The sequence below is a fragment of the Astyanax mexicanus genome, chromosome 8 (genome assembly GCF_023375975.1).
Source record: "Astyanax mexicanus isolate ESR-SI-001 chromosome 8, AstMex3_surface, whole genome shotgun sequence".
In the NCBI taxonomy this organism is placed as follows: domain Eukaryota; kingdom Metazoa; phylum Chordata; class Actinopteri; order Characiformes; family Acestrorhamphidae; genus Astyanax; species Astyanax mexicanus.
Genome location: NC_064415.1, coordinates 8,636,439 through 8,655,237, shown reverse-complemented (window position 1 = coordinate 8,655,237; position 18,799 = coordinate 8,636,439). Strand labels below are relative to the sequence as shown.

The following is an 18,799-nucleotide window of genomic DNA, read 5'->3' as shown; positions in this document are numbered from 1 at the left end:
CTGTTTCGGGGATAAAGTCCGAGGCAAACCAGTGTCCAAGGAGAGGTTGTCCCATTGGATAGTGGAAGCTATTTCTATAGCTTATACTAATGCGGGCCAGACTCCTCCTGATGGATTAAGGGCGCATTCGACTAGAGGAATTTCATCCCTCACACGGACTCTTCGCTCTGATGCCATCAGGCAGAAGATACAGGAGCATCCAAGCCTCCACTACTAGACTCTGCAACAGCTTCATCCACCAGGCAGTCAGACTTCTCAACGCACAGAGACAGAACTGAACCCCCACCCCACCCACCACTCACCCAACACTCTCACACAAAACTAAACTGTACACCCCCCCCCCTTTACACTCACAAGAACTGAACTTCACCCACACACACACCCAGTCAGCACACAGAGGCTGACATGACTTTATTCCCTTCAGCAATATTTGCTGCACTCTTATAAACTATAAACTCTACCTCAGTAACTGCTGTGATTATATATGTTCTATATGTTACAGAATGTCACACATCTCTGCACCTTATCCCCACTATACACTTTATTATACCGTATCGGTACTGCACTTTCCTGTCTTTAAATTGTCTCGTCCTTTGTATGTATTGTATTTATTGTTATTTAGTGTTATAATTTTATAATTTTATGTTGCACTGTCGTCACTCCTGCACTTTATGTTGAATATTGCTTGTTGTTCTATGTTGCACCATGGTTCCGGAGGAACGTAATTTCATCACACTGTGTACCTGTACTGTAATGACAATAAAAGCCTCTTGACTTGACTTGACTTGACTTGAACGCAACCCTGTTACTCATATTGTAAGACTAATAATGAGTAGAGTCAAAATTTACTTTATATACTTATATAACCATGTTTGTCCTTGATCTTGTATACATAGCTAATTTTCACAGATAGCATCTGTTCCTGGGGTAAACCACAACTTAGCCTAGATTTGCAACCCTGTTACTCGCAACCCTGTTACTGTAAGTTACCAAATATATTGCATAATCTAATTTAAAAAACTGATTTGATGAGCTTGAGCTGAGCTTGACGAATCAAACTTTTTGATAGTCTATTACCTGTATTTAATAAATATATGACTAAAAATGATCAAATTGAAGATCAAATTTTCAGAAGTGACCACCCCTGAAATGTACCAAAATCCTGGAATGTCCCTTATTTTTTTCCACCAACCGTTCCGAAAACGTACCAAACCGCGGGTTTATACCAAGATGTGAACCGAACTGTACATTTTAACTGTACCGTTACACCTCTACTGGCTAGACAGCTGAATTACTCACTCACCGTCTGAAATGCCTCTTCTCCTCTCAGATACACACCGTTTAATTCCCAGTAAGGCATCATCTTAAAGTTTTTCTTGAACATGACGGGAATCACCGTGAGTGCTCTCTGATCTGATGGTGGGATGGTGGATGGTTTGGGTTCTGTTTGATTTAATAGGGCTTTATTTATCTGGATTCCAGCAGTGGAACGACCTGGATCTTTGGGGTCTTCTGTTGTGGTCTTCTTCAGAGCTGTTGGATGGTTTTTGAACTCTTCCCTAGTAAAAAAAAAGTAGAATAAAGTATATTAAGCATTATTATGCTATAGTGCACTAAAGTGTTCTTGTAGCCACATTATTATTAATCAGTATATTTAAAGAGTGATAAAATTGAACTTTTTTTGTACTTATTATACTTTAATTACAGTATAGAAATAGTACAAAAGTCTTACTTAAATTGCACTAAGTGTACTTAACTGCACTAAAATGGAACTATTTTAAATATTTAAATACTTAAGTAACATTTAAACTACTTCATGTATGTAATCCCAATTTGTTAAACTATGCTTACAGTAAATACAATACAAATATATTTATACAAATACATTTAATGAGTATTACCACTGTATCACTATTATTATACACCAGGTATATTAGAAATGTACTAAGAATTGATGTTAAATATATTTGCATTAGAGAACAAAAATATATTCCTACTATTATTCCTGTCTTTTGTAAGAAGCACACTTCTAGTATACTTTGTTGGGTAAAAAAATATATATTTTTTTACTTTTTGCATGTTACACATTCACTTATTTTTATTAATTTTGTTTTACATTTAAATGTGTTATTTAACACTGTATCCTATAATTTACTTATATTTAAATGTTCCTAATTATAATAACCCTAGAGCATTGAAATACATTTTAACTGTTATATTAATGTAATACCTAAATATATTTTAAAGCCTTTTACCAATTTAGTAATTTATTTTCTTTTCTAAAAAGTTACATAATACATTGTACTTTAAGTGAACTACTGTAACAGGTGTTTTAACACACTTTGCTTAAAATGTACAAAAGTATATTTAGAAATAAGTATTTTAGAAGTGTAATAAATTACATTAAACTTTACATTAAACGTATACTTCATAGTAGTCTATTTATTTAAAATACACTATATTGTACTTTTTATGATCAAATTTTACTTTTAAACATTTGATGAAGCATAATATTAATGCCTTTTTAATATATTTTAAGTTAGTACATAAATCTGTTAATATATTTACAGCATATTTAGACATTTCTCAATACAATTAAATATATATATATATTTTCACCAGGTTTTTATGTCGATATCTTCTCTCCATGTCTGAGTAAAGTTAGTGAAGTTATCCATCGCCACCCACTTCCATCCTTTTATCCTCGGGTATAAGAAACCGCGCTGAAAATGATGTCTAGATAACACACACACACACACACACACATACATTCACATATTTAATATTGGGTGAGTCTTATCTTGACACATACAATATTTGCCTTGGATGTTGATAGACCTGTTTTAAGGTGTACAGTAGCGTGAAAAAATATTTCCTACTATACATTTCTTTTGTTTTTCCATTTTTGTCATACTTACATTTTTCAGATAATCAAACAAACTTTTATATTAGACAAATATAACCTGAGTGAATATAAAAAGCACTTTTTAAATGATGATTTCACTTATTAAGGGGAAAAAAACTACCCAAACCAATCAAGTAAATTAACTTTTTGGAAAGCTGATTTAAATTTTACTACTAACCACAACCAGACCTGATTACTGCCAGACCTGTAGAATCAAGAAATCACTTAAAAATAGAACCTGTCTGATAACATGAAGCAGATAAAAGATCTCAAAAATAACACATTATATCCCGATCTGAAGAAATTCAAACACAGATGAGAAAACAAAAGTCATTGATCATCTATCAGTCTGGAAAAGGTTATAAAGTCTATATTTCTAAAGATTTGGGACTCCAGAGAACCACAGTGAGAGCTATTTTTATTCACTAATGGAGAAAAAACACAGAACACTGGTGAACCTTCCCAGGAGTGACCGGCCGACCTAAAGAAATTACTCCAAAAGGGCATGAACAACTCATCCAGGAGGTCCCAAAAGAACCCAGAACAACATTTAAATAACTGCAAGTCTCACTTAAGCCTCAGTTAAGGTCAGTTTTAATGATTCAATAATAAGAATAATAAGAGTCTGGGTGAAAATGGTCTCCATGGGAGAATTTCAAGATAAAAAACTAAATTACTGCTGACCAAAAACAACACAACCACCCGTCTTACATTTACCAACTAACATCTTGATGATCTCCAGAACTTTGGGTAAATATATTCTTTGGACTGACGAGACAAAAGTACAACTTTTTTAAAAAAATGTGTGCCTGGTGTAAAACTAACACATAATTTCAGAAAAAGAACATCATACTGAATGTAGTAAAACATGGTGGTGGTGGTGTGTGTCTGTGTGATGGTCTGGGGCTGATGGATAACTTGCTGTAATAGATGGAATCAGGAATTCTATTGTTTACCAGACAATCCTGAAGGACAATATCACTCTGGCCATCTGTTTGTGACCTCAAGCTCAGGTGTAATTGGGTTCTGCAACAGGACAATGACCCAAAACACACAAACAAGTCCACCTCTGAATGGCTTAAAAATAACTAAATGAAGGTTTTGGAGTGGCCTAGTCAAAGTCTGATTGATATGCTGTGGATGATCTTAAACAGGGTGTTTATGCTGAAATATATTAAAGATATATTAATTAAATTAAATCTTGAATTAAATCTGAAAATCTAGTCAGTTTATAATTACAGCTAAGTTCTTTTATTTCAAATCCAGTATGGTGGTATGCAGAGTCAAAATCAAGAAGATCGTGTCACTGTCCAATTATACCACAGTTAGTTCCGACCCTGCAATGTGATTGGCTGAAAGGTGTTTAAAGAGTGACATTATCAGCCGGTAATGCACTGCAACCGAAGCTCTCCATGTATAACTCTGTCACATACAGGTAGCCTAGCAACGCTATTTATCTTTTATCTTAATATTAACAGCTCTTAACCTGATATTAGTGGCTGATGATGTGGGAAATAATGCATTTTTTTTTTAATCAGTGGGCGATTTATTTATTTTTGGGGCATTGGAGACATGGCGTTCTGCACTGAGCCTCTATGAGATCCAGCGCCTCCCACTGGTGTTTAATGACATCGCATTTGGTTTGTATTTGGCTTGTAAGCGCTGCATCGTTGCTAGGTTATCTGTATGTGGCGGAGTAATACATGGAGAGCTTCGGTTACAGTGCATTACCGGCTGTTAATGTCACTCATAAAATGCCTCTCAGCCAATCACATTGCAGTGTCGGAACTAACTGTGGTATAATTAAGCAATAGAACACGAGAGGGAGTGTGTTATCACGAATAACATCACGGCTGTGATTTGTTCGAAGGCACGAGCCGTGATGTTACTCGTGATATAACACGACCTCAAGTTTTCTATTGCTTTTAAACAACATTTTTTTTTTTACAAAATGAATAAAGAAAAAAAATCAAAGAACTTTAAGAAATTCAGAGTGAATATGCTTTAATATGGACTGTGCCTTTCGCCAAAAAGTAGTTCCACCACAACTGTAACAGAACTGAAACTTAACTACCAAACGGTGTATGGTTCAAGCAGGCTAAGACCACAAAAGTTAGCTTGAAATCAAAATTGGGAATAAGTGAAGATGGTAACGTTAGGAGCGTGAAATAACGCTAATACTCTCCTCTCCTGCTCTGTGGAGTCGTCTTCAGGTGAACGCTGTGCATTTTTTGAGCATTTCTGCTTGTTTTCCTGGGTGGTGTTGGTTTTAGCGAGCCAGCTAGACTGTGGTTAGGTTAGCGTAGCTTGCTTTAGCTCAGCATTAACTTAGCTTAGCCTAGCCTGGCTGGTTAAGTTACCGTTCTGGCTGTCAGACGGCATTAGCCGAGCGATTTTCCTTCCCTTTTTCCACAAAAGACGAGCCAGCGCTGCGGGCGAGCGTTCCGTGGTTGAGCGCTAGCCTGTGCTAAGCTAATGCTGCTGCCGCTGGAGGTGATGATTCAAAACTGTACTATGTGTATACGCCGTTACTCGGAGCGTCTGTTGTGGTCTTCTTCAGAGCTGTTGTGTAAGGGCTGGTGCCAGATCGAGGCATCCTCCAGGGCATCGGAGGGCGCGCCAGCCCAGCGCCGAGCGTTGATTTGGCTAATTACCAACACCTGCTGTGAACACTTCAAAAGCAACGCCAACCAGCCACTCGGCACTGGATCTTTGATGCTATCAGAGCGAATCTATGCCGGTTTCTCGAGTGAGCCTCGGCTCTTTCTTTTCCTCCCTGCTCTATCTACGGCAACAGCCGGATTCCTGCCTTTCCCTTTGGAGAGAGCATTGTTCAGCATCGCTGGCGTGCCTCTCCCGCCAAAGTAGTTTCTTCTATCCCTTTTTCTTTCGAGTTTGGTGTGGCTGTGTAGAGCTGTGTGCTCCACCGCTCTCCTCCTGAGTTTCTGTGTCTGTCTGTGTGTGTGGGGGGGGGTGAAACAGCCGCGAGGCCACGCGGCCTGCTCACCTTCTCTCTCCCGCGCTGTTCCTCTCCTCTCTGGTGGAGCAGCGTTAAAATCCACAATCACCTTAGTTCATTTCTTTGTTTAGTTTGGAAGCCCTTTGTTTAATTAATCCTCACCTCGCGCCATAAGAGGTAGCCGGCACTTACCGGCGGTCTTTGTTTTAATTCACTCCCCTTCTCTCCCAACCTTTTCGGCGGAGGCTCTATGGGCGAATAAAGCGGCCGCATCCCAATCCGCTCGCTGGTTCAGCGGTTAGAGCATTGGGCTGCGACCGTGACAGCCTGGGTTCGATCCCCGCGTGGAGTGGGGTTTAATAATAATTATATATACATATTATTACATAATATTATTTAATATATAGTTAATATATATTAACAATTATTATTATTATTATTATTATTATTATTATTATTATTATTATTATTATTATTATTATTCTTTCTCTTGGGTTTACCTGCTTTGAGATCTACTGCTCTGCACTTGGGTTCTAAAAACCTTCTGGGCTGGAGAGCTACTGCTCCCAACCCATTACATGTTGGATGGTTTTTGAACTCTTCCCTAGTGAAAAAAAAAGTAGATTAAAGTATACTAAGCATTATTATGCTATAGTGCACTAAACTGAACTTGTAGCCACATTATTATTAATCAGTATATTTAAAGAGTGCTAAAATGGAACAACTTTTCGTACATATATTATACTTTAATTGTATAAAAATAATACAAATGTCTTATTTAAATTGTGCTTAGTGTACTTAACTGTACTAAAATGGAGCTATTTTAAATATTTTGAAAATATATTTTTTGAAACATTCTTCTTCATGTATGTAACCTCATATTTTAAATATGTGTACAGTAAAATTATAATATATTTAATGAGAATTACCACTGTATCACGATAATATACCAGGAATATTAGAAATGTACTAAGAATTGATGTTAAATATATTTGCATTAGAGTACAAATATACTTTTTTTCCTGTCTTTTGTAAGAGGCTCACTAGTATACTCCATTGGGTATAAAAAATATATTTTAATATACTGTACTACAATTTCTAGCGTGTAAAAAAGATATTATAATTTTAGATCATTGAAATAAATTTGAACCGAGTGTTTCAGCCCGGTTACAGAAAAAGATTTACTTAGTGTAATTAACTCATCAAAATCAACATCATGTATATTAGATCCAGTACCCACACAATTATTGAAACAGGCACTGCCAAAGGTGGGAAAATCATTACTAGAAATAGCAAATTCATCCCTTAGCATGGGCTACGTACCCAATTCTCTTAAATTGGCGGTCATTAAGCCCATTATCAAAAAGCCAAATCTGGACCCCCGCGAGCTTGCTAATTATAGACCAATTTCTAATCTTTCCTTTATAGCCAAAATCCTAGAAAAAATTGTGTTTAACCAGCTGCGCTTGTATCTACAAAGTAATAGTATGCATGAGGTTTTTCAATCTGGATTTAGACAAAACCATAGTACTGAAACAGCTCTACTTAGAGTAACTAATGATTTACTTTCAGCTCTTGATAGGGGCAGTAATGCCATCCTTGTACTGCTAGATCTAAGTGCTGCCTTTGACACCATAGATCACGCTATTCTACTTGATAGGTTAGAAAATCTTATAGGAATTAAAGGATCAGCCCTCACCTGGTTCAGATCTTATCTGAGAGATCGATTCCAGTGTGTTTACTTAAATAACGAATGCTCTTATCAGTCTAGAGTAAAATATGGTGTCCCTCAAGGATCAATACTGGGTCCATTACTCTTTACTCTTTATATGCTACCACTGGGTAAAATTATCCGTAGGCATGGTATTAACTTTCACTGCTATGCTGATGACACGCAACTTTACATATCTGCTAAACCCAACGAGGAGCTCTGTATAAATCAAATAACAGACTGTATTAAAGACATTAAAAATTGGATGACACACAACTTTCTCTTACTTAATTCTGATAAAATTGAGGTCCTTCTATTAGGTCCTAATATTGATAAAAACATAAATGTTAATACTGTAGACATAGACGGTCACTTAATTATACCTGGTAAAACTGTGAGAAACCTTGGGGTCATCTTTGACCCAATTCTTTCGTTTGATGCTCACATATGTAGCATAGTCAAAATTGCATTCTTCCACTTAAGAAATATAGCTAAAATCCGCAGTATACTCTCTCTGGAAGATGCTGAGAAGCTGGTACATGCATTCATAACCTCCAGGCTGGACTACTGCAACGCGTTGTTGGCTGGAAGTCCACATAAATTACTCCATAAACTCCAGCTAGTTCAGAATGCAGCCGCAAGAGTGCTTACCAGAGCTAGAAAGTTCGATCACATTACACCTATTCTTTCATCCCTACATTGGCTACCTGTTAGATTTCGTATAGATTATAAAATACTTCTCCTGACGTATAAATCCCTCAATGGTCTGGCCCCGCATTATCTACAGGAACTCCTTACTCCTTACAATCCGCCACGTTCACTCCGCTCCCAAGACGCTGGCCTGTTATTAGTCCTGCGTATTAGAAAAAACTATGCAGGAGGAAGAGCGTTCTTTTATAAAGCTCCCCAACTTTGGAATAGCCTTCCTATTAATATACGGGACTCAGACACACTCTCAATCTTTAAATCTAGACTCAAAACATTTCTATTTGCTCAAGCTTTTGAGTAATGTCTCATTACAATTTTCTTCCTCTTACAGCTTATCCAGCAAATATAAACCCTGTTCTAATCATCTGCTTTCTCTTTCTCTCCCCATGTCCTGAGCTGCTGCTACCAGTGCCCATCCCACTCCAGCAGAGTTTTATAAAACCATTCTAACCCCTTTTTCCCTCCTCCCTCCTCTGTTCTCTCTCTCTCTCTATCTTTCTCACATGTGCTGAGACGCCTGGCTGGCCGGTCTTCCTGGATGTGTCCGTCTGTGGTTCCAGCTTTCAGGAATCAGCCCTGTCCTTCTACTCATCAGAATTATTTCACAACCCTTCTAACTTCTGCTTTTTTCTCTCTTCCTTTCCTTTCTGTTTTCTCTATCTATCTCTTTTACATGTATGGAGATGCCCTGTTCCTGATGTTCCCAGCCTGGCTCTCCACTGCCCGCTGTGTTGTTCTCCAGCTCTGCAGCCATGCACTGATTACCATTAACACACTCAGTATCTGTTTCTGTATTAGCCATAGCTCTATAGTTTGTGCCCATCACATTCTTATATTCATAAATTAGTACCTGTTATATTAGCCATAGTTCACATTAATTCTCTGTACTGTTTTTGTTCTGTTATTTGTTTGTTGTTTGTTTGTACTGAGCGGGTCAACCCGAGTAGGATGGGTTCCTCGGACTGAGTCTTGGTTCCTTCCAAGGTTTCTTCCTCTTAAAGGGAGTTTTTCCTTGCCACTGTGTCACCATAAAATTGGCATCTCTGTGGTGCTGCTCATAAGAGGCGTGGACCTGTTTTTCCTGTAAAGCGGCTTTGTGACAACCTTTGTTGTAAAAAGCGCTATATAAATAAAATTGAATTGAATTGAATTATACTAATGTAACACTTCTCAACCAATCAGATTATGAGGTCAGAACTAACTGTTGTATAATACATGTTACAGCACGAACCTCGAGTATATTATTGCTTAAATATTTCTGGACCTAACTGTATGTAAGTCATTGTGTGTTAATAAGAAGTGTCACATCAGACCCTTATCTCCTGAGCCATCTTCTTCTTGTGAAGATTCACACCTCCTCAAAAGTCAACTTGAGAAACCACAATATACATCTACACAAACACAGTGTTCATATGACCTTCTAAACCCGCGTACACAGCAGATACTCAGGTGAGACATGCGTGCAGATAATCATTAAAGCAAATATACCCAACGAGAATAAAAAACATTAAACTTTTTATTATTACAACCACTGTTCTGCTTTTGTTACTGTAAGCTGCCTCCCTTCCCCCAATGTACTTTGGCTGTTGGCCAGTAGCTGACTCTTTGTTTTACTAAATGTCAATATTGAAGATCAGGTTGTTGTATCAAGAATCAAGAGAACAAAAGTTTGTTGTCCATTTTATTACATTAAATTTATTAAAATTGATAGTATTACCCTAGTGAAAAAAGCCTTAATATTATGCTATAGTGCACTAAAGTGAACTTGTAGCCACATTATTATTAATCAGTATATTTAAAGAGTGCTAAAATTGACTTTTACCTTTTATTGTACTTATTATACTTTAATCATAGTATAAAAATAGTACAAAAGTCTTATTTAAATTGTGTATTGAACTGTACTAAAATGGAACTATTTTAAATATTTAAATACTTAAGTAACGTTTAAACATATTACTTTATGTATGTAACCCCATATTTTAAATATATGCTTAGAGTAAAATTATAATACATTTCTGTACATTTCTGTACATGCACACACACTCTTACCCCACTTACCCCAGAATATGGAAAGCACTAAAAACCCTACTACCTCACTGGACTCTATTGCACACTGCGTAATAGAGTAATTACTACCTCACCTGGTCTTTTTGCACACTGCAAAATTTGCACACTGTCTCGTTATTTATTATTCTTTGTCTGTATTGTGTTGTATTGTCTGTCTGCACTTTTGTACTGTTGCACTTATTGTTCTGTCTACACTGTGTTTATGTGCACCATGGTCCTTGGAGGAACGTTGTTTCGTTTCACTGTGTACTCTGTATATAGCTGAAATGACAATAAAAACCACTTTGACTTTGAAGTACTAAGATAAGATAAGACAATCCTTTAATAATACCACAATTAGGACGTTTGGTAATATAGATTACAACTGTATCACTATTATTATACACCAGGTATATTAGAAATGTACTAAGAATTGATGTTAAATATACACAGGAAATTTGGCAGTGTTAAATCAACACTGTTAGTGTTATATTAACACTGAGAGTGTAAAGTTTAACACTAACAGTGTTGATTTAACACTGCCAAATTTCCTGTGTATGTGATCTATTTACAGTACAGTACAAACATGCGTCTTGTTTCTTTGTATTGTAAGTAGCACACTTCTAGTACACTTTGTTGGGTAAAAAAAATATATATTTTTTAACTTTTTGCGTTACACATTCACTTAATGTTTTTTTTTATTTGACATTTAAATGTGTTATTTAATATTGTGTCCTATAATTTACTTATATTTATATTTTCCTAATTATTATTATAGAACATTGAAATACATTTTAACTGTTATATTATTGTAATACCTAAATATATATATTTTAAAACATTTTACCAATGTAGTAATTTAATGATACATTGTACTTTAAGTGAGCTACGGTAACAGTTGTTTTTAACACACTTTGCTTAAAATGTACAAAAGTATATTTGGAAATTGATATTTTAGAAGTATATTGAATTACATTAAACTAAAAGTGTACTTCATAGTAGTCTATTTATTTAAAATATACTATATTGTACTTTTAAGTTTACTTTCAAACATTTAATGAAAGCATAATATTAACAAAGTAAAAGAAGCATAAAAAAGACATAAAACACTTAGAAACACAATTAGAAGAGGTGTGCTTAAACTTTTAATTGGTACTGTACATGCTTATATTAAACAAAATATATATTTTTTCTACCTTTCATACTAAGATAGTGCTTAAAATAAGCAATCTTAAAATTTTGTAAACAATTTTTATTGTATCTTTTGTACAGCTCTGGAAAAATAAGAGAGCACTAAAAAATGATGAGTTTCTTTGATTTTACCAAATTGAAAACCTCTGGAATATAATCAAGAGGAAGATGGATGATCACAAGCCATCAAACCAAACTGAACTGCTTGAATTTTTGCAACAGGAGTAAAGCAGCATAAAGTTATCCAAAAGCAGTGTGTAAGACTGGTGGAGGAGAACATGATGCCAAGATGCATGAAAACTGTGCTTAAAAACCACCAGGGTTATTCCACCAAATATTGATTCCTAACTCTTAAAACTTTATGAATTTGAACTTTTTTTTTTTTTGTATTATTTGAGGTCTGAAAGCTCTGCATCTTTTTTGTTATTTCAGCCATTTCTCATTTTCTGCAAATAAATGCTCTAAATGATGATATTTTTATTTGGAATTGGAGAGAAATGTTGTTTGTATTTTATAAAATGAAACAACAATGTTCATTTTATTTGAACATATACCTATAAATAGCAAAAACAGAGAAACTGATTCAGAAACTGAATTGATCTCTTATTTTTTTCCATTGCTGTATATATATTGTATCTTATATTTTTTTAATACAAGAATAAGAATAACTTAATTGGTAACTTTATGTGTTTATTTTTAGTTTAAATTAAGGATAAAAAATAATATAATTTTTTTTGCAGTGAACTTAAACTAATTAGGAGTTGTTTTAACTGTAAATAAACATAGTAATGCAGGATTGGCTGTGCTGTAACTCACCTGAAGTTGACGGATCTTGTGTAAAGCGTGTAAACCCAGGCTGTAAATATGATGTACAGTATGATCAGCGTGAATCTGAAAGGAGTAACTGCAGGACATTTCGTCTTCATATCTGAAGCTCCTGTGGAGTCTTCTCAGAGACAGTGACTGAGTGTGTATCTTAAACACGCTCTTATCTCTGCGTGAGAGGAGAGACTTCGGATTCCTCAGGGTGGGACAGAATTAACAGGTTGTGTATTTATAGCATTAAAATACTGTATTTTTCACACTAAAAGGCACACATAAGGCATTATAAGGCGCATTATTAATAATCTATTTTTATACATAAGGCACAATATATATAAGGTTCATTTTAAGAGACACTATAAGGAACTAATTCTAATTCAGCAGGTCTCATTGCTGGGTGGTGGTGGAGAGGAACTTAAGTAAAGCTAAGCTAAACAAACAAAACTGTAATAATATATATATATATATATATATATATATATATATATATATATATATATATATATATATATATATATTATTACAGTTTTGTTTGTTTAGCTTAGCTTTACTTAAGTTCCTCTCCACCACCACCCAGCGATGAGACCTGCTGAATATATATATATATATATATATATATATATATATATATATATATATATCCCTTTCATGCATAGAGGTCACTACAGTGTACAGCTGTTTAAAATATTTTTTTCTTTAAATATGCTTGCAATTTTGGGCACTGCTGCATATAGTCCACTGTAGTGGAAGCTATTGCATCATCCTATACAAAAAATCCCATTGGTTGGTCATTGTAATGGGAAAAAGAAGTCAATGAAATCAAGATGGCCGGCAGACAGGGAAAACCACCAAACACCTTGGCTATTTTTGTTTCTACCTTTTATAAAATTATATCACTGCAGGTAAAAAAATATATAATTACATCAAGTAACATCTAAGGTGACATATTATGTAAAGATTTTCGAAATTTTGATGTTATATTTGAGGGAATTGTAGATTAATCATCTGTCCACTTAATTGTACATCATGCATCATTAGCTATTTTTCAACTTTAATGCAATGTCAATTACTTCCAGTGTTAAAATAATTAAAATAATTCATATTGTTTAATGTTTTGGCTGTAAATCAACTTCTTTAATTGAGGAATGTCTGCCAGTACAGACAGTTGCAAGCAGAGAAGTAGGGTCAAGCAGTGATAGTGAAGGTGAGTCTGGAAATGTTACTGAGGGAGTTGAGGCTGAGGAACGGAGATGAAGGAGATGAGGCTGTTGAAACTAAGGGCACCCCAATATCCAGTATGCCCCTGGAAACCACTGGCCCCAGCTCAAGAAAGTATAAAATGCCAGCACACGAAGAACCAAGTACATCTGCATGCAGTGTCTTGTAGCTTTGTGCCCTGTATGCTTTGGCAACCATCATAGAAAATAGTCTCAGAAATTAGCAACAAGCATGATTTGACAGGAAATATGATACATGCTATAAAATACTATAAGAGAACATGCTCACTTAACAGTTCAGAGACTTGACAAGAATACAGTATGATAATACCAGTCACAATCAAGATTCTGTAAGGTTCTACGGTTCAGAGACATTTTCTTGTGTCACAATATCCTCCTCAGTTCCACTATTCCAACAGAATACCATATTACAACTGTATAACTGAATTACATTTGTGTTTTTTTTACAACAAAAAATGCATAAAGTACACTTGAGTGGACAGATAAATATTTATTTATCGAATAAAGATAGAATATATATTTTTTTCAAACCTTGTTTTACATCCCTAAGCATGTATAAAAACACTTAGAAAAAAAATCCTGACTGAGTTTATTATAATTCATGCATGAGAGGGATATATATATATATATATATATATTTAAACTCAAACGAGCGCTGGACGTTAATCTACACAGATTTATCTCCTTAAAATGCTTTCTTTTTTATTTGGATGAGTAAAGAGCTTCCATTTAATTACAGTAAGCTTAGATTTCCCAAATTTCTCGAGCACTAAGGCTGGAGCATTAGCATTAGCAGCTAACTGCTAGCGCTTAGCAACTAATGCTGCCTGACAGCACTACACTGAGGATCCCTGAGTGTTGTGGAATGCAAGAGCGATATCACCTAGCGGTTTGTCCCATGTAGCTTGTTTAACAAGGTAAACGCACAGGCTACAGTTCAGTATACTCACCTCTGAAAGATGAAAGAGCTAATGTGGTTAGCGGGTGATGCTAATGCTGCTCCAGCATTGCTAGCTGGGGTTAGCAGCAGGCTACAGGCCATTAATGCTCACCTCTGAATTGCAAAAAAACTAGCGCTTAGCCCACTAAGCAGTGCTGCTGGAGTTTTTAAACACTTCAATGGGCCCTATTTTAGTGTTCTATAGGTGAGCCGTCAACCATGCACCATGCAGCTTGATTTCAGGTTTCAGTGTGTTTTTGCTATCGTAACCTCAGGAAAAGTACACCTTGAATGACTTAAAACAAGCAAAAGGATTGTTTTAATTCTCTTAATTAATCATGGGCATGTTTTTTGGGCAGAAAATGCAATAAACCAATCAGTGTTTCTCTTGCTTCTTTTTCTTTAAAAAGAGCCAGAGGCACTCTGACTTGGCAGATTGCTATTTTTTTTTAATGGTAGAGAGCTTCCGTGCTTCTCAGCAGAGGAAACTGACCTACTGGTTCACATTGTGAAGGTATGTCAGCATGTCATTTAAGGGGACAGAAATGTTTTTTTTTTTGTATTCTGTTTATTGTAAATGTAAAAGTTGGGTTTGCACACTGCATGTTCATGTGCATGTGACAAGTGGGGGTGTACCCGTGTTTCAAAGATAGCAATGAACTTTTGACTGTTGACATCTGTCTAGGTTTTATTTAGTCAGTGGAGCACCTGTGTTTTTTGTTGCCAAGATAGCAATACTCCAGAAATTTACATAAAAAGCGCCTCATTTTCAGACCACCACTATTCAGAAGCAATGTTGCTCTTTAAATGAAGCAGTGTTTGGTAGATGATTATCAACACTGTAATCTGTGCAGCAACAGATTCAGAGCTTCTGTCTCTGACTTTACTTTATCTACAGGGTGTTTCAGCTGTAGGTAGGAGTGTGTAACAGAGTGGAGGACAGTGAGAGATTAAACACAGTGTTTAAAACCTCCAGCAGCACTGCTGTGTTGTAAATACTTAAATATAAGAAAAATGCTCTTATATAATGTTTTATTCATTAGGAAATACTTTCCTAATGAATAAATTTGAAGCTGGCAGATGCTTTTTATATTGTGGCAGAATGCATTTCTTGAAGAATGGACCAATAGAAATACTAAAAAATTTACATGGAATTTTACATTGACCTCCATTGAAAGTTTTTCCCTTTTGTTGCAGAACTGTCATTTTGGAGGCAGTAGAGTTTTGCATGCCTTTTAACAGGGTTCATACACTTTTTAACCAATAAATTTATTTTTTTTCAACGACTTTTCCATGCCAGGCAAATTTTTGTGATCATACGATTGGGCGAAAAAAAACAAACTAATCAACTAATACTGTAATCAAATTTGATTATATTATGCCTAAAATGAATGACACAATCTTTTATAATAAAAATATGTGTCGGATCCTGAGAGCTCTATTGTTTAGGGCTAAATTACTGAATAAACTCTGAGCTGATGGATGAAACACAAACATTTTTAAACCAAATTTCCATGACTTTTCCTAATCTTTTGGGGTATTTTTATTTTTCCAAAACTTATCCAGGCCTGAAAATAACTATTTTCAAATTGCATGACTTTTTTCAGATTTTTCATGACCATACGAACCCTGTTTAATATGAACAGTTCATCTTTATTGAGTTGAGTTTTGTGTTATGTGTTCTTTTCATGGTCATCATGGTCTCGGACGCTGATACTGGGTGATAAGGTTATTGTGACTGGATACTGTTTATACAGAGCTGTTTATACAGGATGCAGACTGTCTCAGACACAGCGCTATAGGGGATATGATAGTGGAAGTGAGTGAAAGGCCTTGAGTCTGTCCAAGAAGTAGAATTAAAACAAATTACAGTTAATTTATTCATGTATTTTATTGCAACAGTTTTCAGTCTCCAGTCTTTAGGCTATGGTGAGCTTTTATTTCCATGTATTTACATCTGGATCTGATACACAATTCAGAAGATTCAGCGCCTTCTGTGTAAACCCACCCATTTGTTTTTAAATAAAAAATTAAAGTAAATTAAAGTAATTAAGACTTAAGACTTAATATCTGGTTGCAAATCCTTTTCTTGAAATAACTGCCTATCCAGAAAGAAGCCAAATCATGACACTACCTCCACTAGGGGTGTCACAATTTTGATATTTAATTTAATTTAATTGGACATTTTCATCTCCTTAAAGAAAAACTTGAAAATATAAAAATAACAGTTGTTTTGTCTAGCCTCAAATATGTTAATAGTTTTGGTACCTTAAGGAGCATCTTTCTCTCAGATAAAGTTAATAATATATCTTTATTAAAGAAAAAAACTTCTCATTCTCAGGGACATTCTTAAAGTCTTATTTTTTAACTGTTTTTAAGTTTTTAAGTTTAACTGTTATAGTAGGATAGAGTTCAGTTTGTTGAGGCTCTAAATGTTCTATTTTGTACATGACTGTTCCTGTATTTTGTTATTATTTATTTTGTTATCTAAAAAGCCACTAGATGGCATTACATATATATCTTAATTAAATTATTTATATTTGACCATTAGTGCCTAATGTGGTGTATTACAGATCACTTGTATCACTTTGCGTCACTTATATCAAGCCCACCTTTTGAAATAAGATATTGTAAATTTGATTAATCAAACCAATGACTGACCATAGACTAATCTAAAACTGGCATAGTCCTCTCTGCTATAAAAAAAAAAGAACAAAAAAATCGAGAATCAAATCGAATCGTGACCCTAAAATCGGAAATAAAATTTAATCGAGGATTTAGAGAATCGTGACAGCCCTAGTAAAAATCTGTACTTATTGCTGTTAGAAAAGACTTTGTACTTAGGAGGGAATAAATCTGACCCTGTTAAGACCATTATTGTTCCTTTAAGGGTACAATTATGAAGAGTGTACCTTTGAGTACAAAAAAGTACTCATATCGTACCTGTTTTGGGTATGAGTGTAGGGCAGGGGTGTCCAAACTTTTTTTGTTGGGGGCCAGAAGGAGAAATATATTTTAAGTCACGGGCCAAAAACTCTGTAATAAAACAAATAATTAAATATTTAATACTTTTTTCCTGATTATTTCATTTAGGCACCATTTTACTTGACTTGGCTGTCTTTATCTTTGACAGTGTTGTGTAAACTAAGATTTTTCAAATCGATGTTTAATTTTATCATGTCTCTTAATATTAAACTTCTTAATTACGGCAACTTTTAGACTCTTTGGTCCGTTTTTCTGTGCTAGAAATGCGCACTCTCTCCGCTTTTAGACTCTTTGGCCCGTTTGTCTGCCCTAGAAATGCGCACTCTCTCCGCTTTTAGACTCTTTGGCCCGTTTGTCTGCCCTAGAAATGCGCTCTCTCTTCGCTTTTAGACTCTTTGGCCCATTTTTCTGCGCTAGAAATGCGCACTCTCTTCGCTTTTAGACTCTTTTACCCCGTTTGTCTGCACTAGATATGCGCACTCTCTCCGCTTTTAAACTCTTTTGCCCCGTTTTTCTGCGCTAGAAATGCGCACTCTCTCCGCTTTTAGACTCTTTGGCCCGTTTCTGACACCTAGCGTTTAAACTTTGAATCTCACATTATAAAAACCTGCTTAACAGCGGGCCAACTTTCATTCTATTTCTAAAATACCTCGCGGGCCGCTCCAAAAAAGGAAACAGGCCGCAAATGGCCCGCGGGCCGTAGTTTGGACACCCCTGGTGTAGGGTGTTTTTTACTCACTTTTTTTCTCTCCCCTAACATTTAATCCTTTACAGCTTCAAAAATAAAAACAAAATGTATTATGCAAATTAGGCGATGGCATCATTTAGTGACTTCTAGAGACTTTTAGAACAGCCAATAGCTACTTTCCTTACTGAGGAGTTGGCAACACTAGTCCTGGCCCTGATCAATAAACCATTTTTGTTTAGGTTTTTTTTGTGTTTTTTGTGTTTTAGTTGTTGTATTTTTAAGGATGGTGTTAAAGCTTTTCTGTCTGTATGATGTAATAAAGCTTTATGCAGTTGCTAAAGGAAGTCATGGCCTTTCAGGCTCAGATTGTGCAACTCTTTCAGCCGACCCTTATCCTTGAAAAGGTCAGGCTGTTTAAAAGACCCTTCCTTTCATGAGCTTCATGAATCATGAACACTTTTTCTCTCTCTTTTTATCTCTCTCTCTCGTTTTTTTTCTTTTTGACAAACATAATCCATTTCTCGCACCTCCGCCAGCATGACTACTGAAGCGCTTAATGAACTGGCGCTCTCCTCATTCTGTCTTGGCGAGGGCAGCGGAGCTCGG

The 18,799-nt window shown here is 35.5% G+C and overlaps 1 protein-coding gene across 2 annotated transcripts in view; it reads right to left on the bottom strand.

Annotated features, from left to right (window-relative positions):
- The window catches only part of LOC103047051 (alpha-N-acetylgalactosaminide alpha-2,6-sialyltransferase 1-like), a 30,355-nt gene extending 17,889 nt beyond the window's left edge, over positions 1–12,466 (bottom strand). The window contains exons 1-3 of one of the 2 annotated variants that reach the window (XM_049482064.1): positions 12,337–12,466; positions 2,620–2,736; positions 1,304–1,559 (exon numbers count right to left, since the gene is read on the bottom strand). In XM_049482064.1, the coding sequence (XP_049338021.1) occupies positions 1,304–1,559; positions 2,620–2,736; positions 12,337–12,446 (483 nt within the window). In that variant the 5' untranslated portion in view covers positions 12,447–12,466. The remainder of the gene's footprint in view (positions 1–1,303; positions 1,560–2,619; positions 2,737–12,336) is intronic. The other variant, XM_049482065.1, reaches the window with a different exon arrangement.
- Positions 12,467–18,799: the final 6,333 nt, after the last annotated feature.